Genomic DNA, 20,772 nt, shown 5'->3' on the forward strand with positions numbered 1-20,772 from the left:
GAGAAGAGCTTGTTATTTTTATTTTAAACCAAACAGACTTTAACCTAACAATAATCAAAAAGGGACAAAGAAGAGGATTACATAAAGATAAAAGATTCAATTCAGCAAGAAGACTTAATTGTCCTAAATGTATATGTACCCAACACTGGAACACCCAGGTTCATAAAATAAGTTCTTGACCCACAAAAAGACTTAGATAACTACACAATAATAGCGAGAGACTTCTGCACCTTACTGACAGTATTAGACAGATTATTGAGGCAGAAAACTAACAAAGGTATTTGGGACCTGAACTCAACACATGACCAAATGGACCTAACAGACATCTACAGAACACTCCACCCAACAACAACAGAATATACATTCTTCTTATCTGCAAATGACACAAACTATAAAATCAACCACATGCTCACTCATAAAGCAATTCTCAACAAATTAAGAAAAACTGAAATCACACCAACAACATTCTTGGATCACAGTGCAATAAAAATAGAAATCAATACCAAGAGGATCTCTAAAAATCACATGATTACATGGAAATTAAATAGCCTGCTCCTGAATGACTTTTGGGTAAACAATGAAATTAAGGCAAAAATTAAGAAATTATTTGAAACTAGTGAGAACAAAGACATGACATACCAGAATCTTTGGGACCCAGTTAAAGCAGTTTAAAAGGGAAGTTATAGCACTAAACACCCACATCAAAAAGTTAGAAAGATCTCAAATTAACAACTTAACATCACATGTAGAGAAACCAGAGAAACAAGAGCACACCAACCCCAAAGCTAGCAGAAGATAAGAAATAACCAAAATCAGACCTGAACTGAATGAAACTGAGACACAAAAAGCCATACAAAAGGTACATAAATCCAAGAGTTGTCTATTTGAAAGTATAAATAAGATTGATAGACCACTAGCTAGATTAATAAAGAAAAAAGAAGATTCAAATAAACACAATCAGAAATGACAAAAGGGACATTACCAACAACTCAAAAGAAACACAAAAAACCCTCAGAGATTATTACAAACACCTCTATGCACACAAACTAGAACACTTAGAAGAAATGGATAAATTCCTGAAAACATATAACCTCCCAAGATTGAACCAGGAAGAAATTGAAACCCTGAACAGACCAATAACAAATTCTAGAATTGAATCAGTAATAAAAAGCCTATCAACCAGAAAAAGTCCTGGACCAGACAAATTCACAGCCAAATTCTACCAGATGTATAAAGAAGAGTTGGTGCCAATCCTACTGAAACTATTTCAAAAACTTGAGGAGGAGGGATGCCTCTTTAACTCATTCCATGAGACCAGCATCATTCTGATACCAAATCCTGGCAGAGACACAATGAGAAAATAAAACTTCAGGCCAATATCCTTGATAAACATAGATGCAAAAATCCTCAACAAAATAATAGCAAACCAAATCCACCAGCACTCCCAAAAGTAATTTACCATGATCAAGTAGGCTTTATTCCTGGGATGCAAGGTTGGTTCAACATACACAAATAAATAAATGTGATTTATCACATAAACAGAATGAAAAACAGAAACTACATGATCATCTCAATAGATGCAGAAAAGGCTTTGGATAAAATTCAACATCCTTTCATGTTAAAAACTCTGAACAAACTAGGCATTGAAGGAACATACCTCAAAATAATGAGCCATGTATGTTAAGCTCACAGCCAACATCATACTGAACAGGCAAAAGCTGGAAGCATTATCCTTGAGAACTGGAACAAGACAAGGATACCCACCCTCACTATTCTTATTCAACATAGTACGGGAAGTCCTAGCCAGAGCAATTAGGCAAGAGAAAGAAATAAAAGGCACGCAAATAGGAAGAGAGGAAGTCAAACTATCTCTCTTTGTGGACAATATAATTCTAAACCTAGAAAACCACATAGTCTCTGCCCAAAGGCTCCTAGATCTGATAAACAACTTCTGCAAAGTTTCAGAATAAAAAACCAATGTACATTTCTATACAGCAATATTGTCCAAGCCAAACCAGGAATGCAATTTCATTCATAATAGCCACAAAAAGAATATAATATCTAGGAATATAGCTAACCAGGGAGGTGAAAGATCTCTACAATGAGAATTACAGAACATAGCTTAAAGAAATCGGAAATGACACAAACAAATGGAAAAATTCCATGCTCATAGATGGGAAGAATTAATATTGTTAAAATGGCCATATTACCCAAAACACTTTACAGATTCAATGCTATTCCTATCAAAATACAAATAACAGTTTTTAGAGTTAGAAGAAACTATTTAACATTCATATGGAACCCAAACACCCTGAATATCCAAAGCTATCACAAGCTAAAAAGTAAAAAAAATTTAAAAAGCTGGAGGCATCAGAATCACACTACCTGACTTCAGACTATGCTACAAGGCTACAGTAACTAAAATCTCATGATACTGATAGAAAAACAGGCACATAGACTGTATTAGTCAGGGCTCTCTAGAGAGACAGAACTAATAGGAGATATATATATATATATATATATATATATATATATATATATATATACATAAGCTTATTAGGGAGAAAGGCTCACATGATCACAAGGTGAAGTTTCGTGTTAGGCCGTCTGCAAGCTGAGGAAGGAAGAAGCCAAGAGTGGCTCAGTCTGAGTCCAAAAGCCTCTAAAGCAGGGAAACCGACAGTGTAGCCTTCAATCTGTGGCTGAAGGCCTGAGAGCCCCTGGCAAACCACTGGTGTAAGTCCCAGAATCCAAATGCTGAAGAACCTGGAGTCTGATATCCAAGAACAGGAGGATGGAAGGAAGCATCTAGTACAGCAAAAAGATGAAAGCCAGAAGACTCAGCAAGCCAGCTTACCCCACTTTCTTCCACCTCCTTTGTTTTAGCCACTGTGGCAGCTGATTAGATGATGCCCACCCACATTGAGGGTGGGTCTTCCCCTCCCAGTCCACTGACTCAACTGTCAGTCTCCTCTGGAAACACCTTCACAGACACACCAAGAAACAATATTTTACCAGCTATCTAGGCATCCTTCAATCCAATCAAGTTGACACCTAATATTAACCACCACATAGACCAATGGAATAGGTTAGAGAATCTAGAAATAAAGCTGCACATGTACAAGAACCTGATTTTTGACAAAGTTAACAAAAACAAGCAATGGGGAAAGGACTCCCTGGGTCATACACAGCATTGGAATAACTGGATAGCCCTATCCAGAAGATCAAAGCTGGACTCTTTCCTTTCACCATATACAAAAATCAACTCAAGGTGGGTTAAAGACTTAAATGTAAAATCGAAAACTATAAATTTTTAGTTTTTAAAACTAATCTATAAAAACTCTTGAAGAAAACCTAGGAAATACTATTCTGGATATCGGCCCTGGCAAATCCTTCATTAAGAAGACTCCAAAAGCAATTGCAATAAAAACCAAAATTGATAGGTGGGACCTAATTAAACTAAAGAACTTCTGCACAGCAAAAGAATTTATCAACGGACTAAACAGACAACCAACAGAATGAGAAAAATATTTGCAAACTATGCATCCAAGAAAAGTCTAATATCCAGAATCTATAAGGAACTTAAACTAACCAGCAAAAACAAAACAAAACAAAACCCTAAAAAACCATTAAAATGGGCAAAAGACATGAACAGACACCTCTCAAAAGAAGGCACACACGGCCATTAAGCATATAAAGAATTACTCAACATTACTAATCATTAGAGAAATGCAAAGTAAAGCCACAATGAGATACTATCTCACACCAGTCAAAATGACTATTGTTAAAAACAAACAAACAAACAAAAAACAGATGCTGGCATGACTGTGGAGAAAAGGGAACACTTAGATGCTGTTGGTGGGAATGTAAATTAGTTCAGCCACTGTGGCAAGCAATTTGAAAATTTCTCAAAGAACTCAAAACAGAACTACCATTTAGCCAAGCAATCCAATTACTGGGTAAATATCAAAGGAGTAGAAATCATTGTACTATAAAGACACATGTACTCATATGTTCACCACAGCACTATTCAAAACAGCAAAAACATGGCATCAACCTAGATGTCCGTCAACAGTGTACTGGATGAAGAAAATGTAGTATATATACACCATGCAATGCTATGCAGCCATAAAAAAGAATTAAATTATGTCTTTGCAGCAACATTGATGAAGCTGGAGGCCATTATCCTAAGTGAATTAATGTAGGAACAGAAAACCAAATAACCTCATATTCTCACTTGTAAATGGAAGCTAAACATTGAGTACACATGGATGCAAAGAAGAGAACAATAGACACCAGGGCCTATGTGAGGGTGGAGAGTGGGAGCAAGGTGAGGATTGAAAAACTGCCTATTGGTTACTACGCTCATCATCTGAGTAATGAAATAATTGATACACCAAACCCCCACAACATGCAATTTACCCATGTAAGCAACCTGCACATGCATTCCCTGAACCTAAAATAAAAATTAGAAAGAAAAAAATAATAATTAAAAAATTATCTGGGGGAAAAATAATTTACATTAGTAGCACCCTCTTGTCTTCAGGGGATATGTTCTAAGACCCCCAGTGGATGCCTAAAACTAAGGATAGCAAATTCTATTGCTGTCAGTTGGAACATGTTTCTTTTCATGTCTTCGGTCCGCATATTTAATGACTTTTCCACTTTAACTAAATTTTAATCACACACTGTGACCATCACTTTTACAGTTTGAGGTACAACAGCAAAACTATCATTAATTTCTTTTTCCTTCTTCACAATTTCATGGATAGAAGATTTGTTCTTACTGTAGATCTTAGCAACCTCAGTGTATGATTTTCTTTTCCTTCCTTATTAGGTCAAAAACTTTTGCCTTTTCACTTAAAGGAAGCACTTTAAGTCTTATCTGTGGCATATCTGAATTGCCAGCATCACTGCTCTTGCACTTTGAGAGTATTACATGAAATAAGGGTTGCTTGAACCCAAGCATTGCCTTACTGTAATAGTGAGTCTGATAACTGAGAGGACTATTAACAACATGGGTATACTATTGTATCCACAGGATGCATCCACACTAAACAAAGGGAGAATTCACATCCTGGTCAGGGTGAAGTGGGAAGGTGAGGAATTTCATCACAGTACTCGAAACATCATAAAACTTAAAACATGAATTGTTTATTTCTAGAGTTTTCCATTTAATATTTTTGGAACCATGAATTGATCACAAGTAACTAAAACCATGGAAAAGAGAGAACTAGTCCACATGTTGTTTAGTATCGCTATTACAGTAATTTTCTTTTTCTTGTGTGGTCTTATCCTGTGGGCTTCTAGAAAATTGTTTCCTACCTGCCTCTCAATCCCCTTCCTCTTCTCAACTTTCATTTTAGCAGAGGCTACATTATAGTGACCCTGTTGGTTTAGGATTTAAAGAGGCATTTATTTGATTTGTTAAAAACCTCCACATGCACCCATGAAATAACCAAATGACCTCAGGGTATAAATGGAGCTGCAAACTTGTCCAAGTCAAGAAATTCAGTATAAAAACCTTAGGCAGGCCAGGCGCGGTGGCTCATGCCTGTAATCCTAGCACTTTGGGAGGCCGAGGTGGGTGGATCACGAGGCAGAATATCGAGACAATCCTGGCTAACATGGTGAAACCTCGTCTCTACTAAAAATACAAAACATTAGCCAGGCATGGTGGCGGGCGCCTGTAGTCCCAGCTACTCAGGAGGCTGAGGCAGGAGAATGGCGTGATCCCGGGAGGCGGAGCTTGCATTGAGCCAAGATCGCGCCACTGCACTCTAGCCTGGGCGACAGAGAAGACTCCTCCTCAAAACAAAAACAAAAACAAAAACAAAACAAACAAAAAGAAACACCTTAGGCAACAACATATATGCTAGAATTGCCTTTGCTAACTCCCCTGGCAAAGCAAATGATGTATTGAGATTGCTTCTCAGATAAGGTGGTTGAAAATGATAGCAATCTTAAAAAATGAGCAGTTTTCATAAATTTGTATACATTTTGCTCTATAGACAAAGAGTAGAGCTTATAGCTATCATGGCCATATCTCAATAAAAATGTGTTGCAAGCAGGTTTGCCTTGGGCATCTTTCCTTATTCCTTTCAGTATTCCACTTCTTTTCACACCCTTTCCCACATGTTAGATATTCCCAGTCTGCTCATTCAGTTCGGGCTCCCTTCCCTGGGAGGCTGTCTTCAGCTCAAAACTTTGCCAGTGATAAAACTCCATTCAAAACTTATCTGCCAAGTGGCCATTTTTACTTGAAGCCCTGCCCTTGGTCAATGACAGTGCAAAAACTGGATAGTGGCATATTAATCAAATAAGTCATTTTCTCCCTAGGTTAAACCATAGGGAATATCTGCTTTCAACCCTTTTTGACCTCCAAAAAAAAGCATTTTGTATGGCTTTTCATACCTCATGGTGTCCTAGCTTGAGCACTGGAGCAAAGTCAGAAAATCTGAGCCCTTGACTTATCTCTGTGGTTCACTGCTGGATAATGTCCAGAAAATTATTTCATGCCTTTGAGCTTCAGCTTCCTTATCTGAAAAAGGAGAGTAACTACCTTGACTTCTTGCTGAGATTTTAAAGAGAACAAATGTGAAAGCACACACAATCACCATTTGCAAAGGGTAAAGTGGTAGATGGATGAAAGGAATAATGATCTGTAATTTTTCCTTACATGCTAGCCTATTTAAAATGTATGAGCCTCCATGATAAGTGTGGCTAATAGTGGGGGAATGTAGATGATCTAGAGATACCTGTCAACCTACAATGTCAGCTTTATGTCATTGTGCCCCTTTCTTCTTTGGGGTTTATATGACTATAATATTTTAAAAACCAAAACCTTATGGGACCATTTTATAATTTGTGCCATATGAAATTTTAATTTTGCTATTTATAGTGAAAGGGAAAAAAGGAAGTGGAGTATATAGGATATAGATCTCTAACCACTAAAATAAACCTGTGAGTAAATGCATTTTAAGCTCTTCATGCAAATACATATATATATACACACACATATATATACACACACACACATATAATTACTGATTAAAATATATATAAAATCACATATATATACATATAAAACCACTTGGCATTCAGGTTGTATAAAAATGTTGATTTTTATTCAAGAATTGTAGAGTAGATGGAAATTTAATGTACTCAATGTAATCTCTATTTGGGATGAGATTCTAGGGGGAATTAAAATTTACATAGGAGTTTCTTTGCCTGGTTTAGTCCATCCAGAGGCTTCAGATGGTCTGGGAACCAACTAAAGTTGTGTGGAGCAATGTAAAAGTCAGTACATATGTTTCTTTTCCCCTGGGGAGGGATTCAATAGATTTCATCATATTCGTAAAGAAATTCTTGTCCTACCAAAGGTTAAGAACTAATTATCTCAGTTAAACAAAACACATAAAAATATGTTTTTATATACATGTTGAATTATTCAAATCTTCAGTGCTTAGTAGTTTATTAATCTTGAAGGCCTAGAAAGTGCATAATTTCAACAACTGAACAAAAATAAAATTTAAAAAGAAACTATTTTCTGGTCATTAGAACAAACTTGTTATAAAATATATGTCTTTTTGCTATTGCTTCTCCACTTCAACACTCATGATCATGTTTTGTTGCTATTTCCCCTATCTCATTTTTTCTGGCTGCTGGGTTAAACTTCCTGTTTTTGCAGAATGACCAAAAACATTGGTGATGATGGAGGTGGAGATGACAACACTTTCAATTTCAGCTGGAAGGTCTTTACCAGCTGGGACTACCTGATCGGCAATCCTGAAACAGCAGACAACAAATTTAATTCTATCACAATGAACTTTAAGGTAGAGGCACCAACTTCAAAAACCTGCTGTTTGTATTTCTAAGAGTAAAATTGGAGGCATTCCATCTGGTCCAGTAGTGCAGTATCTTGACAATTTACATGAAAGATTAACTCATGGTTTCTGCCTACCAAGATCTTGCCATGGTTCTGATTATAACTGGAAAATCTTCCATGACCCACAACAGCACTATTATTCCTTGAAGACTTCTCTTCTCTAAATCTGGTAATAAAATAATATTACTGGATTGAAATAGGACCATGAGTAATCAGAATAAGATATTTTAAAAACTAGAACAATGTTCACTAATTATTTACAGGAATAAGCATAATATTGAAGTGACCCTAAAACATTATTTTGTAGTTTTTTTTTAATTCACTGGAATGAAGATTTTTAGAGTGAAGACTATCCTAATATCAGAGCAATCACAGTTTGTTTGCAAGAATTCTTCCTTCTGTCTTACTTGCCATCGTTTGTTGGCAATATTCACCTGGTTTGTGGAGTCTCAGATTTAGTTTACATTGTCATTCCTCACATTCTGATGATTGTAAAAATAACTTTTGAGGTTTTGATACTTTTAAAATGTAGCTAAGATATTCTATTTTGGGTTTTTGTTTGTTTGTTTGTTTTCATGGATACAGGAAGCTATCACAGAAGAAAAAGCAGCCCAAGTAGAAGAAAACGTCCACTTGATCAGATTCCTGAGGTTTCTGGCTAACTTCTTCGTGTTTCTAACACTTGGAGGGAGTGGATACCTCATCTTTTGGGCTGTGAAGCGATCCCAGGAATTTGCACAGCAAGATCCTGACACCCTTGGGTGGTGGGAAAAAAATGAAGTTCGTCTCTGCATGCTTTTTATGTGCTTAGAACCTGACATTTGTTTCTTTTGTGGGTTATGTTTCTTTGATGGAACATTTAAAAAGGCCACCCTTTACCTATCCCCTATCCTGCCCTTACAGTTAACCAACCCTGTTGCTCATTTTCCATTCTATTCTAGTCTTATTTCTAAATCTGGACTGTCTGTTTTCATTTTGTGACATGATGGAAAGTTAGAATCAGAAAAGATATTTAAAAACACGTAGTCTAATCATTATGTTTTACAGATGGGAATGATAAATCTCAAGAGATTGCATTATATGTTTATGGTCACAGAGTTAGGAGAAGAGTCAGGGTGAGAACCTAGGAATCTTGACTTCGAGTCCAAGGCTCTTGCTGCTTTCTCTGCAAGTCCTTCATCTGTCATTAAAAGATCAAATTGTTGCCTGAACTTTTTGAAGCAGCCATGATAAAGCCACTGATTCCTATGTTGATCTCACTGGAAACACTCAGATTGCTTCTCCACCTTTGGGCATGTCTGGGCTTCCCTCTGTTTTCATTAGAAGCCTAACTGCAGCATCTCCATCTCCATTTCCTCCTGTCCTGTACCTTACTTTCTCTCCCTCTAAATGCTATTCAAATGAAGAAGGCCAGCTCTTTTCCAGGAATTAAACATTATGACCGTAATTTGCCTTTAGAGTATCTGCCCATTTAGTGAATCAGAGAAAGGAGGTTAGACATAGATCATTTAGAATCAGAAAATCATTGGTCATGAGTAGTTGCTAGAGTCTGTTCCCGTTCATAAAATGCTTGTGTGTATGATGTGACGTCATTTTGAGCTTGGGCATTTTCAAAGTATATGCAGATTTAGGCTGTGGGAAGTGTAGACTTCCCACACTGAAACTTTTGCAGAACAGTATAGATCAAAAGAATTAAAATATGTCTTTATAAGCATAGAATTTTCTAAAAAATCTTAGACAGCAAATGATATAATCTACTTACAGAAAAAGGTTCCAAATAACATTCTGAGTATTTCAGAAGTGGTACCAATAGAGATGGGACTAGATATTTTAAAGACTTTAATATACAGTCATGTCATAAAAACTTGTAAAATATAAGTAATTTAGCAGAGGGCTTTTATTTATTTAAAATGAAAAATGTAGGAACACCTCAAAGCATTTACTAAGTTTGCTTTCAAAATGGTCTCATAATTGTAATAGTACATGGAGGTAACATTATCATGCAGCTTTGGTCCATTATTTATATTGGTTATGTTTTTGTATAAATAAACCATATTAAAGGATGGGTAGTTGATTATCAATAAAATAACTATTCTTTGTAAGAACCTCTTTAACATCTATTTTAGGGACCCTCTGAGTCCTAGGGGCCAATGAAGGTAATAATGGAGATTCATGAGTAACTTTACAAATTTGATAAAACCAAATTTAAATTTGCCTTGCATAAGATTGCACAGGATAAGCCAAATTTTCTTTACATTAGTCTAAAATTATAGCATGCTGATTTTGTATTATGTCATGCTGAGATTTGGATCCTGTTGGTCATACTTATATAATGTTTTAATAAAAATTACAAAAATCTAATAGCAATTGTTTTCTAAATATAGTCTGGTAGTTATTATAATTATTCACACCACGAAGTCCACAGGAGAAAATAGGAAATGTTTAGTGGTGACAGTTTGAGCCGGGTATTTGGGAAAGGAGATAGTCACCAGAGTTACCTAAAATCGGTATTTCCCCATTAGAAAATTAGTACATGTTTTGGATTCTTTTTATTGACTTCCTTTAGCCAAATAATATCATCATAAGGTTGCCAAACATCCAGGAAATAAAAAGCACATGTTTCCTACTTTTCATGTTTCTATTCCTTCTTCTTTCTCTCTCCCCCCTCTCCCCACCCCTGCATTATTCTCTTGTCTCTGAAATTATAGCCCATTCTTTCACTTTTGAAACTTTTCTACGTTGGCTTCCATAACATTATGTCATGTGTTCTCCATTTGTTTCTCTGAGTGTCTTCTGTTTCCTTTAATAAAACTCATTTTATGTGTTTATGTTTTCGGCCTTAAAAGTTTACATTTGCCAAAATTCAATATTTAGGCCTAGGCCCATCTCAGGGAATTCGTCCATTCTAACTGATCAAACTAGCCCATATGCTGATGATTGTCAGATTAGAATTTTCAGTTTGAACCTCCTCCTCAAGCAGATCATTTTCCATTTCTTTTGGAAATCTTGTTGTGAAGTGCATCACCATATCAGAATCAGTTACCACACAGAACAATATGTGTTCTCTGTGTAGAGACTGATGTAAATTGCCACCCTCACTATACCAGGAAACAGACTGTTACTACTGGCACATACACACACTCAGTCACATGCCTCTCTTGAGAATGTGAATTGAATATTTTCCTTGTCATTTTATTGAGATCAAATTCTAAACGTGCATAAAATAGTCATTTTAGTCTTAAAAAAGATCAAAGAAGCCTTTCTCAGAATCTTCCAAAATTCTGGCAAAAAGCAATAATAACTTTAAACACCATTAACCTAGTTTCTCCCTTGTGCCTCCTTGTAGATGAACATGGTTATGTCCCTCCTAGGGATGTTCTGTCCAACATTGTTTGACTTATTTGCTGAATTAGAAGACTACCATCCTCTCATCGCTTTGAAATGGCTACTGGGACGCATTTTTGCTCTTCTTTTAGGCAATTTATACGTATTTATTCTTGCATTAATGGATGAGATTAACAACAAGGTAAGACTTGTTTCTGGATTGTCCTTGCCATAAGAGTGTTGTTCAATTCCCAGTCTCAAGTTTGCCAGAAATGCCTTTGAAATCTCTGTTGTCTTCATTTTAGTTTCTATCTTTTTGCTTTCTAGATTGAAGAGGAGAAGCTAGTAAAGGCCAATATTACCCTTTGGGAAGCCAATATGATCAAGGCCTACAATGCATCATTCTCTGAAAATAGCACTGGACCACCCTTTTTTGTTCACCCTGCAGATGTACCTCGAGGACCTTGCTGGGAAACAATGGTGGGACAGGTAATGCCACCAACAGAAGTGTATGGCAATTAGTAGATTTAAAAAAGAGAGTCAATATCTCTTCCATAAGATTGGCTTTTAAAAAATTGCTTATTAGTAAAAATAGTTAAGATTTGTTGAATGTTGACTGTGTGCTGGCTCTGAATTTCATGTATATTATCTCACACTGTTTGTAAATCTATCCCTTGAGGTAAATACTATTTGTATGTCCCCTTTACAGTTGCATATAAAGGAAGGATAGTTGAAAATGGTGCAAAGAGATGTTTACTATCTGTATTATAATAAAGCACTCGATTTAGATACAGGCCAAAGCAAATATTTAAATGGAACTCTATTTAGTGTTACTTGTTTGCTGTAAAACAAAATAAAACAAAACCAACCAACCAAACAAACAAACAAAAATAGAGTCTTGGGGGTGGCCAAGACAGCCAACTAGAGGCAGCTAGTGTGCATGGCTCTCATGGAGAGAAATAGAGGGGGTGAGTAAATATAGCACCTTCAACTGAAACATCCAGGTACATGCATTGGATCTAATCAAGGAAACAACTTGACCCATGGAGAGCAGAGAAAAGCAAGGCAGGGTGACAGCCCACCTGGTAGTGACATGAAGCCAAGGGATCCTTCTATGCCCAGGGAAGTGGTGAGTGAATGCACGACCTTGGGAACCCATACTTCTCCCGTGGATCTTTGGAACCCTTGTGTCAGGAGATATCCTCATGAACCCACTCCACCTGGGCCCTCAGTCTGACACACAGAGCTATGTGGAGTCTTAGCAGAGCAGCCACTTAAGCACATGCAGAGACCCGGGAGCCTTAGATACCTGGGCTTTTCTTTTTGGGCTTCCTGTCAAAAGTAGCTATACCTCTGGCAAAGCAGGAGGTTAGACCCCCAACCACACCCCTTAGAAAAGGGGCTGAATCCAGTGACAGTCTGCAGGCCCCACTTCACAGCACCTCACAGAATGAAACCCACTGGCTTGGAACTCCAGCCAGTTACCGGTAGAAGTGTTGCACCTCCCTGAGACAGAGCTCCTGGGGGAAAGTGTGGGCCATCATCTTTGCTGTTTGGTTGACTTGGCCATTCCATCGTTCAGGCTTCAGAGAGTCCAAGCCAGCCAGCGGCTGAAGCAGACCCTGAGCACAGCATAGCTGTTCTATGAAAATGTGGCTAGACTACTTTTTCAAATGGGTCTCCGATCCTTTTCCTCCTCACTGGGTAGGACCTCCTAACTGGGGTCCCCAACCACCTCCTACAGGTGCGTTTGGGCCAGCAACGGGTCTGTACATTTCTGGGATGGAGCTTCCAGAGGTGGGGGCAGGCTGCCATCTTTGCTGTTTCACAGCCTTCACTGTTGCTACCTCCAGATAATAAAACATCTGAGGTGACCAGGGACGGATGTGGGGTCCCAATATACTGCAGCAGCCCTATGAAAAAGTGACCAGACTTTTACATGGGTGCCCATCCCCATATCGGCTCACCAGACACATCCTCCAGGCCTAGGCCTCCAGCTACCCTCTGCTAGAATTATCGATCAAGTAGCAGCTCTGTAACTCCCTGGACAGGATCCCCAGGGGCAACTGAAAGCTTCTCTGCCACTACCTCTGCAGTAGAACTGCCCTTGCTACCCTTGGACTAACAAAGGAACAAAGACCCTAAGTGCCTCATCCATACCTCCAATAAGCTGCAGTTGACTCCAGGAGAGAAGGCCAGTCTGTCTCTCACAGGTCCTACCTACCCCCACCCCCCTGCTTGTCACCAGACAGGGAACCCCCAGCTCGGACCCACAACATAGACCATCCATCCTGGGCTAATTGCAAGGAGTAATTGCTGACCTGCATCTCAATGGGGTGGAGCCCCCAGGAGATAAGCAAGAGACCCTTGGCCATAACCATGCCAAGGTATCTTCCTCTGCTGCTGCCAAGTTGGAGAAAAAACATAACGCTGAGATTGCCCCAGAGCTGAAGGGGCAGCCCTGGAGTGCCAAGCTGTAATCTACAGCCAGCTCTCAAGGGGGAAAGAAATCTACGCTTTCAGAGCATTGAGAGGGAACATGGCTGCAACTGTGCGGCAACACAGGGGAGCCTCACAACCAAGCAAGAGTCTACCAACTGACCAATATGCCGAAGTGCCACCTACTGGATCACATTCCCCAAAGCATCAACACCAAAAATATCTCACTAACATACCCCCCTCTGAAACCAAAGACAAGTAGTCAGCTTCAAATAAAGACCCTGTGCAAAGCCTTGGCCCAATGAAAACTTCCAGGAAAGATGCCTATTGACTGTATTCAATCTACATTGCAGTTAAAGGAACACCTACACACTGAGATGAGAAAGAACCAATGCAAGAACTCTGGTAACTCAAATGACCAGAGTATTGTATGTCCTCCAAACAACCACACCAGTTCTCCAACAAGAGTTCTTAATGAGGCTGAGCTAGCTGAAATGACTGAAATAGAATTCAGACTGTGGAGAGGAATGAAGATCATTGAGATTCAGAAGAATGGCAAAAGCCAATCCAAGGAAAATAAGAATCACAATAACACGATACTGGAGCTGAAGGACAAAGTAGCTGTTATAAAAAAGAAGCTAATAGGTCTCATAAGGCTGAATAACACAATACAGGAATTTCACAATGCAATCACAAGCATTAACAGTAGAATAAACCAAGCTGAGGAAAGAATCTTAGAACTTGAAGACTGGCTCTCTGAAATAAGACAGTCAGATAAAAATAAAGGAAAAAGAATAAAACGGGAAGAACAAAACCTCCAAGAAGTATGGGATTATGTAAATGCCAAAGCTATGAATCACTGGCATCCCTGAAAGGGATGGGGAGAAAGCAAACAACTTGGAAAACATATTTTAGGATATTATCCATGAAAACTTCCCCAACCTTACTAGAGAGGCAAATTTGCTACCAGTCTTTGCTAAGAGTCAAATTTAGGAAATACAGAGAATTCCTGCAAGATTCTACACAAGAAGATCATCCCCAAAACACACAATTGTCAGGTTTTCTCAGGTCAAAATGAAAAAATGTTAAAGACAGCCAGAGAGAAAGGGCAGGTCACCTACAGAGAGAACACCATTAGGCTAACAGCAGATGTCTCAGCTGAAACCCTACAAGCCAGAAGCAGTCAGGGTCCTATATTCAACATTCTTAAGGAAAAAAAACCTTCAACCAAGAATTTCATATCAGGCCAAACTAAGCTTCCTAAGCAAAGGAGAAATAAGATAATTTTTGGGCAAGCAAATGTTGAGGGAGTTTGTTACCACCAGACCTGCTTTACAAGACATCTTGAAAGGAGCACTAAATGGAGTAAGGAAAGACTATTAGCAGCTAATACAAAAGCACACTTAAATACACAGACCAGTGACACTGTAAAGCAACCATACAAACAAGCCAGCATAATAATCAGTGAACAACACAATGACAGGATTAAATCCATACATATTAATACTAATCTTGAATGTAAATGGGCTAAATGCTCCATTTAAAAGGCACAGAGTAGCAAGCTGTATTAAAAAAAAGCAAGACCCAATGGTATGCTGTCTTCAAGAGACCCATCTCATGCTTAATAACACCCACACGCTAAAAATAAAGGGATGGAAGAAAATCTACCAACCAAGAGAAAACAGAAAAAAACATGGGTTATTGAAATTAAAATTCCCAATTTCAAAAAAAAAATGCAAAAAACAAAACACACACATGCACACACAAATACACTTCAAACCAACAAAGATAAAAAAAAAGGCAAAGAAGGGCATTACATAATGGTAAAGGGTTCAATGCAACAAGAAGACCTAACTATCCTAAATATATATGCACTCAATACAAGAGTACCCAGATTCATAAAGCAAGTTCTTAGAGACCTACAAAGAGACATAGGCTACCACCACCCAATAATAGCCTAGGCCCTGATGAATTCACAGCTGAATTCTACCAGATGTACAAAGAAGAACTGGTAACATTCCTACTGAAGCTATTTCACGAAATTGAGGAGGAGGAGGAACTTCTTCCCAGCTCATCCTATGAAGCCAGTATTATTCTGCTACCAAAACCTGGCAGAGACACAACAAAAAAAGAAATCTTCAGGCCAATATCATGAGGCCCATCAATTCAAAAATCTTCAACAAAATACTTGCAAACCGAATTCAGCAGCACATCAAATGGCTAATCCACCACAATCAAGTAGGAGTCATCCTTGGGATGGAAGGTTAGTTCAACATATTCAAAACAATAAATGTGATTCATCATGTAAAAAGAAATAAAGAGAAAAACCACATGATTATCTCCATAGATGCAGAAAAAGCTTTCAATAAAATTCAACACCCGTTCATGTTAAAAACTCTCAATAAACTAGGTATTGAAGGAACATACCTCAAAATAATAAGAGCCTTCTATGACAAACCCACAGCCAAAATCATAATGAATGGACAAAAGCTGAAAGCATTCCCCTTGAAAACCAGCACGAGACAAGGATGCCCTCTCTCACCACTCCTATTCAACATAGTATTTGAAGTTCTGGCCAGGGCAATCAGGCAAGAGAAAGAAATGAAGGGTATCAAAATAGGAAAAGAGGGAGTCAAATTATCTTTGTTTGCAGATGACATGATCCTATATCTAGAAAACCCCATTGCCTTGGCCCAAAAGCTTCTTAAGCGGATAAGCAACTTCAGCAGTCTCAGGATATGATATCAATGTGCAGAATTGTTCACATTCTTATACACCAACAACAGGTAAGCAGAGAGCCAAATCATGAATGAACTCACATCTACAATTGCTACAAAGATAATAAAATAATTAAGAATGCAGCTAACAAGGGAAGTGAAGGACCTCTTCATGGAGAACTACAAACTACTGCTCAAGGAAATCAGAGAGGACACACACAAATGGGAAAACATTCAATGCTCATAGATGGGAAGAATCAATTTTGTTAAAATGGCCATACTGCCCAAAGTAATTTATAGATTCAATGCTATTCCCATTAAACCACAACTGAAATTCTTCACAGAATTAGAAAAAAACTATTTTAAAATTCCTATGGAACCAAAAAAGAGCTCGTATAGCCAAGACAATCCAAAGAAAAAAGAATAAAGCTGGAGGAATCACGCTACCTGACTTCAAACTATACTACAGGGCCACAGTACTCAAAACAGCATGGTACTGGTGCAAGAACAGACACATAGACCAATGGAACAGAATAGATAACTCAGAAATAAAACCACACAACTACAACCATCTGATCTTTGACAAACCTGACAAAAACAAGCAATGGGGAAAATATTTCCTATTTAATAAATGTTACTGGGAGAACTGGTAGCCACATGCAGAAAATTGAAACTGGACCTCTTCTTTACACCATGTATAAAAATTAACTCAAGATGAATTAAAGGCTTAAATGTAAAACCCAAAACTATGAAAACCCTAGGAGAAAATCTAGGCAATATCATTCAGGACATAGGCACAAGCAAAGATTTCATGACAAAAATGCCAGAAGCGATTGCAGCGAAAGCAAAAATTAACAAATGGGATCTAACTAAACTAAAGAGCTCCAGCACAGCAAAAGAAACTATCATCAGAGTGAACAGACAACCTACAGAATGGGAGAACATTTTTGCAATCTATCCATCTGACAAAGGTCTAATATGCAGAGTCTACAAGGAAATTAAACAAATTTACAAGAAAAAAACTGGATCCCATTAAAAAGTGGGCAAAGGACATGAACAGACACTTCTCAAAAGAAGACATACATGCGGCAAACAAGCATGTGAAATAAAACTTCATATCACTGATCATTAGAGAAATGCAAATCAAAACCACAATGGGATACCATCTCTCACCAGTCAGAGTGATTAGTAGTAAAAAGTGAAAAAATAATATGCTGGCAAGGTCGCAGAGAAAAAGGAACATTTATACACTGTTAGTGGGAATGTAAATTAGTTCAACCATTGTGGAAAGCAGTATGGCGATTCCTCAAAGAGCTAAAAGCAGAACTATCATTCAACCCAGCCATCCCATTACTGGGTATATACCCAGAGGAATATAAATCATAAAGACACAGGTATGCGAATGTTCATTGCAGCACTATTCACAATAGCAAATACATGGAATCAACCTAAATGTCCATCAATGACAGATTGGATAGGGAAAATGTGATATACCATGGAATATTATGCAGCCATAAATAGAATGAGATCATGTCTGTTGCAGAAAAATGGATCTATTATCCTTAGCAAACTCATGTAGGAACACCAAATACTGCATGTTCTTACTTATATGGGAGCTAAATTATGATAACTCATGAGCGCAAAGAAGGAAACAACAGACACTGAGGTCTACTTGAGGGTGGAGGGTGAGAGGAGGGAGAAGAGCAGAAAAGATAACTATTGGGTACTGGGTTTAATACCTGGGTGATAAAATAATCTGTACAACAAACTCCCATGACACAAATTTACCTATGTAACAAAGCTTCACATGTACTACTAAACCTAAAATAAAAGTTTTTTTTTAATGGATAATTTGGGGAGCACACACTAAGAAATTTTAATATTGTCAATTTTTGTTAAATAATTTTCCCTTAAAAGAAAAAAATACTATTTTAAGTTATTTGTTTTCATGATGATTTTGTAAATAACCCCAGCCCAAGACTAGCCATACCTTACCAGAGAAAAGAAATAATGTTTCATATGGCTTTCTATCCCTTAAGGGAAACCAAGACAAATAAAACCAAACAAAACCCAAGAAAAATCTACTTCAGATCTCGTATTTTTATACAAATCCAATTTATATTTTGAAAAGCTTTTATGATTTTATTTAGTTAGAATTGATATTCCTAACGTGCAGTCCATAAATTGATTTTGGGGCTTCAGATTATCATTGAGAAGAGCTTTTGTCATAAAGCTTCTGTATGTTAGACAACAGTTGAGTTTAGCACTGAATGTAGTGTTTGTGAAATTATTTGAACATTTTTTTACTGCATTTTTTGGTAAGATAACATAAAAATTGAAGGATTAGCATTAGTCTTATAAAATTCATATAATTTAAACAAATATGTAAAAATATATCTTAGGCTTCAATCAGATGCTCATCAAACTTAAGCCAATCAAGATTTCAACTGTGAAAGAAAAAAATAAGATAAATGTGTAAAATGCTAGACATGTATCATTAATGATTGAGTACAAAAATTATGGTATAATTGAAAATTCTATTTTATTTTATTTGTTAAGCTTTCAGGAACCAGATAAATCCCCCCTTTCATGATATATGCTATTAATTTGATTTTCAGACATGCACATTTCATACAACTTACAGGAACATATTACATATGAAATAATAAACAAAATCAAAGTCATCTGCACTTAATACAGGAGTGCTTGTGATTCAGGATGTGGTAGACAGAATAATGGCCCTCTAAAACAGTACACATTCTAATCTCTGGAACGATAAATATGTTACATGGCAAAATGGACTTTGCAGATGAAATTAAGTTAAAGATCTCAGCTTGAAAGAATTATTGTGGATTATGTGAGCAGGCTTAATGAAATCATAAGGATCTTTATAAGCAGGAGATAAAGGGGAAAAGTCAGAAAATTGAGATGTAACAGCAGAAGCAGAGGTTGGAATGATGTGCTTTAAAGATGGAGGAAGGAGATTAAGAGCCAAGGAATGCAGGTGGCCTCAGAAACTGAAAAAGAAAGGAAACATATTCTCTTCCCAAGTCTGCACTTTGAATTTAGACTTCTGACTTCCAGAACTGTAAGAAGATAAATTTGCATTGTTTTAAACCACTACATTTATGGCAATTTGTTACAGCAACAATAGGAAATGAGTACATCATGGTACTTGGGTCTCCCTGTTCCATGGCTTTTTGAAGTGAAGTCTGGTTGTGGTGCTTAACACGAGTCTGTTTTATCACAACTAAGCCGCTCCCTAAATCTTCAGCATACGATTCAAGAAAGGAAAATATAGGAAGTACAGTTTTAGAAACTGAAGGAATTTGAGACGTTCTCTTCTGCACATCCTAGAACACAGGTTGGCCTGAAAGCTAAGAAACCTGCACTTTAACAAGCAAAAACACCTACTGAATGGGATTAATAGAATTAGCTGTAAAGAGTAGGATCTGGGCTGGCCACTTCTGGAGTGAAGGAGTGGATTAATTAGATAGGAATGCGAATGCAATCTAGGAGAATATTCATGTTTCAGATGCAGATGGTTCTGCGATAGTCCCACACATACTGACTTAAAAGAAAAGAAATACCATTTAGTTAATCCTCCACCTTGGAAGCCCGTGGATTATGCTGCTTGTCTTTTTTTTTTTTTTTAACCTGTCAGTAGTGATTTTCCTTGCTTCATCATATTTTCTTACTGCCATTTTAGTTGGATTTCCCCCTTATCTTTCACCTTCCTTTCTCCAAGGAAGCATTAAGCTCTAGTGGGAAAGTCTGCAGAAGCGGGCCAAGGGAAAAGGGGTTGTGGTTCTGACTGGAATGTTGATTAGGCAGATGGAATCTCTGGGAACAAAAAGAACATATAGGACATAACAAATCTGAGTGCTGGCAAGGTCTGGCCTTTAAGAGATCAATATCTGTATCCATGCGTCTGAAATTTCTATTCTTTAATTGCTTAAAAAATACGCCTCCAAAAATAGTAAAGGCAGCTGCTTTGTATGTAATGTTAGATATGCACCCTCATTCATTGTTCTATGAGAGCATTACAGATGTTTCCTCTTCTCCTTCATGGATACCCTCTGCTTTGATTTTCTCCAAGGATGCTATGAGACTCAAAGCACTTATTGTTTTGAATATAGGATAATGTGATTGCTCCTTTACTTCTGCAGATTCCCGAGCAATCATTTAGTTTCATCCCTAATGGATTTGATAGGTGGGCAGCAGAGCCATTCCTCTTTGAAGCTATATCCTGAGGTCTCCACTTTGGGGAAGGGGAGAAAGCAACAGCTGAAGATAAAATGGCTAATGCGCAAGTATTTCCTCCTCAAATTTTTACGTTTCGAGATACGTTATATTATTTCCGTTTTATAGATGAGAAGACTGAGACTTAGGTAATTTGCTCAA

General features: G+C 37.6%; 1 protein-coding gene across 1 annotated transcript in view; it reads left to right on the plus strand.

Moving 5' to 3' along the window:
• TMC1 (transmembrane channel like 1) overlaps positions 1-20,772 on the plus strand; it is a 148,210-nt gene that overhangs the window by 92,269 nt on the left and 35,169 nt on the right. The window contains exons 9-12 of the mRNA XM_054658138.2: positions 7,691-7,835; positions 8,474-8,668; positions 11,235-11,414; positions 11,540-11,701. Of these exons, the coding sequence (XP_054514113.1) occupies positions 7,691-7,835; positions 8,474-8,668; positions 11,235-11,414; positions 11,540-11,701 (682 nt within the window). The remainder of the gene's footprint in view (positions 1-7,690; positions 7,836-8,473; positions 8,669-11,234; positions 11,415-11,539; positions 11,702-20,772) is intronic.

This window comes from Pan troglodytes, chromosome 11 (assembly GCF_028858775.2).
Source record: "Pan troglodytes isolate AG18354 chromosome 11, NHGRI_mPanTro3-v2.0_pri, whole genome shotgun sequence".
Lineage (NCBI taxonomy): Eukaryota > Metazoa > Chordata > Mammalia > Primates > Hominidae > Pan > Pan troglodytes.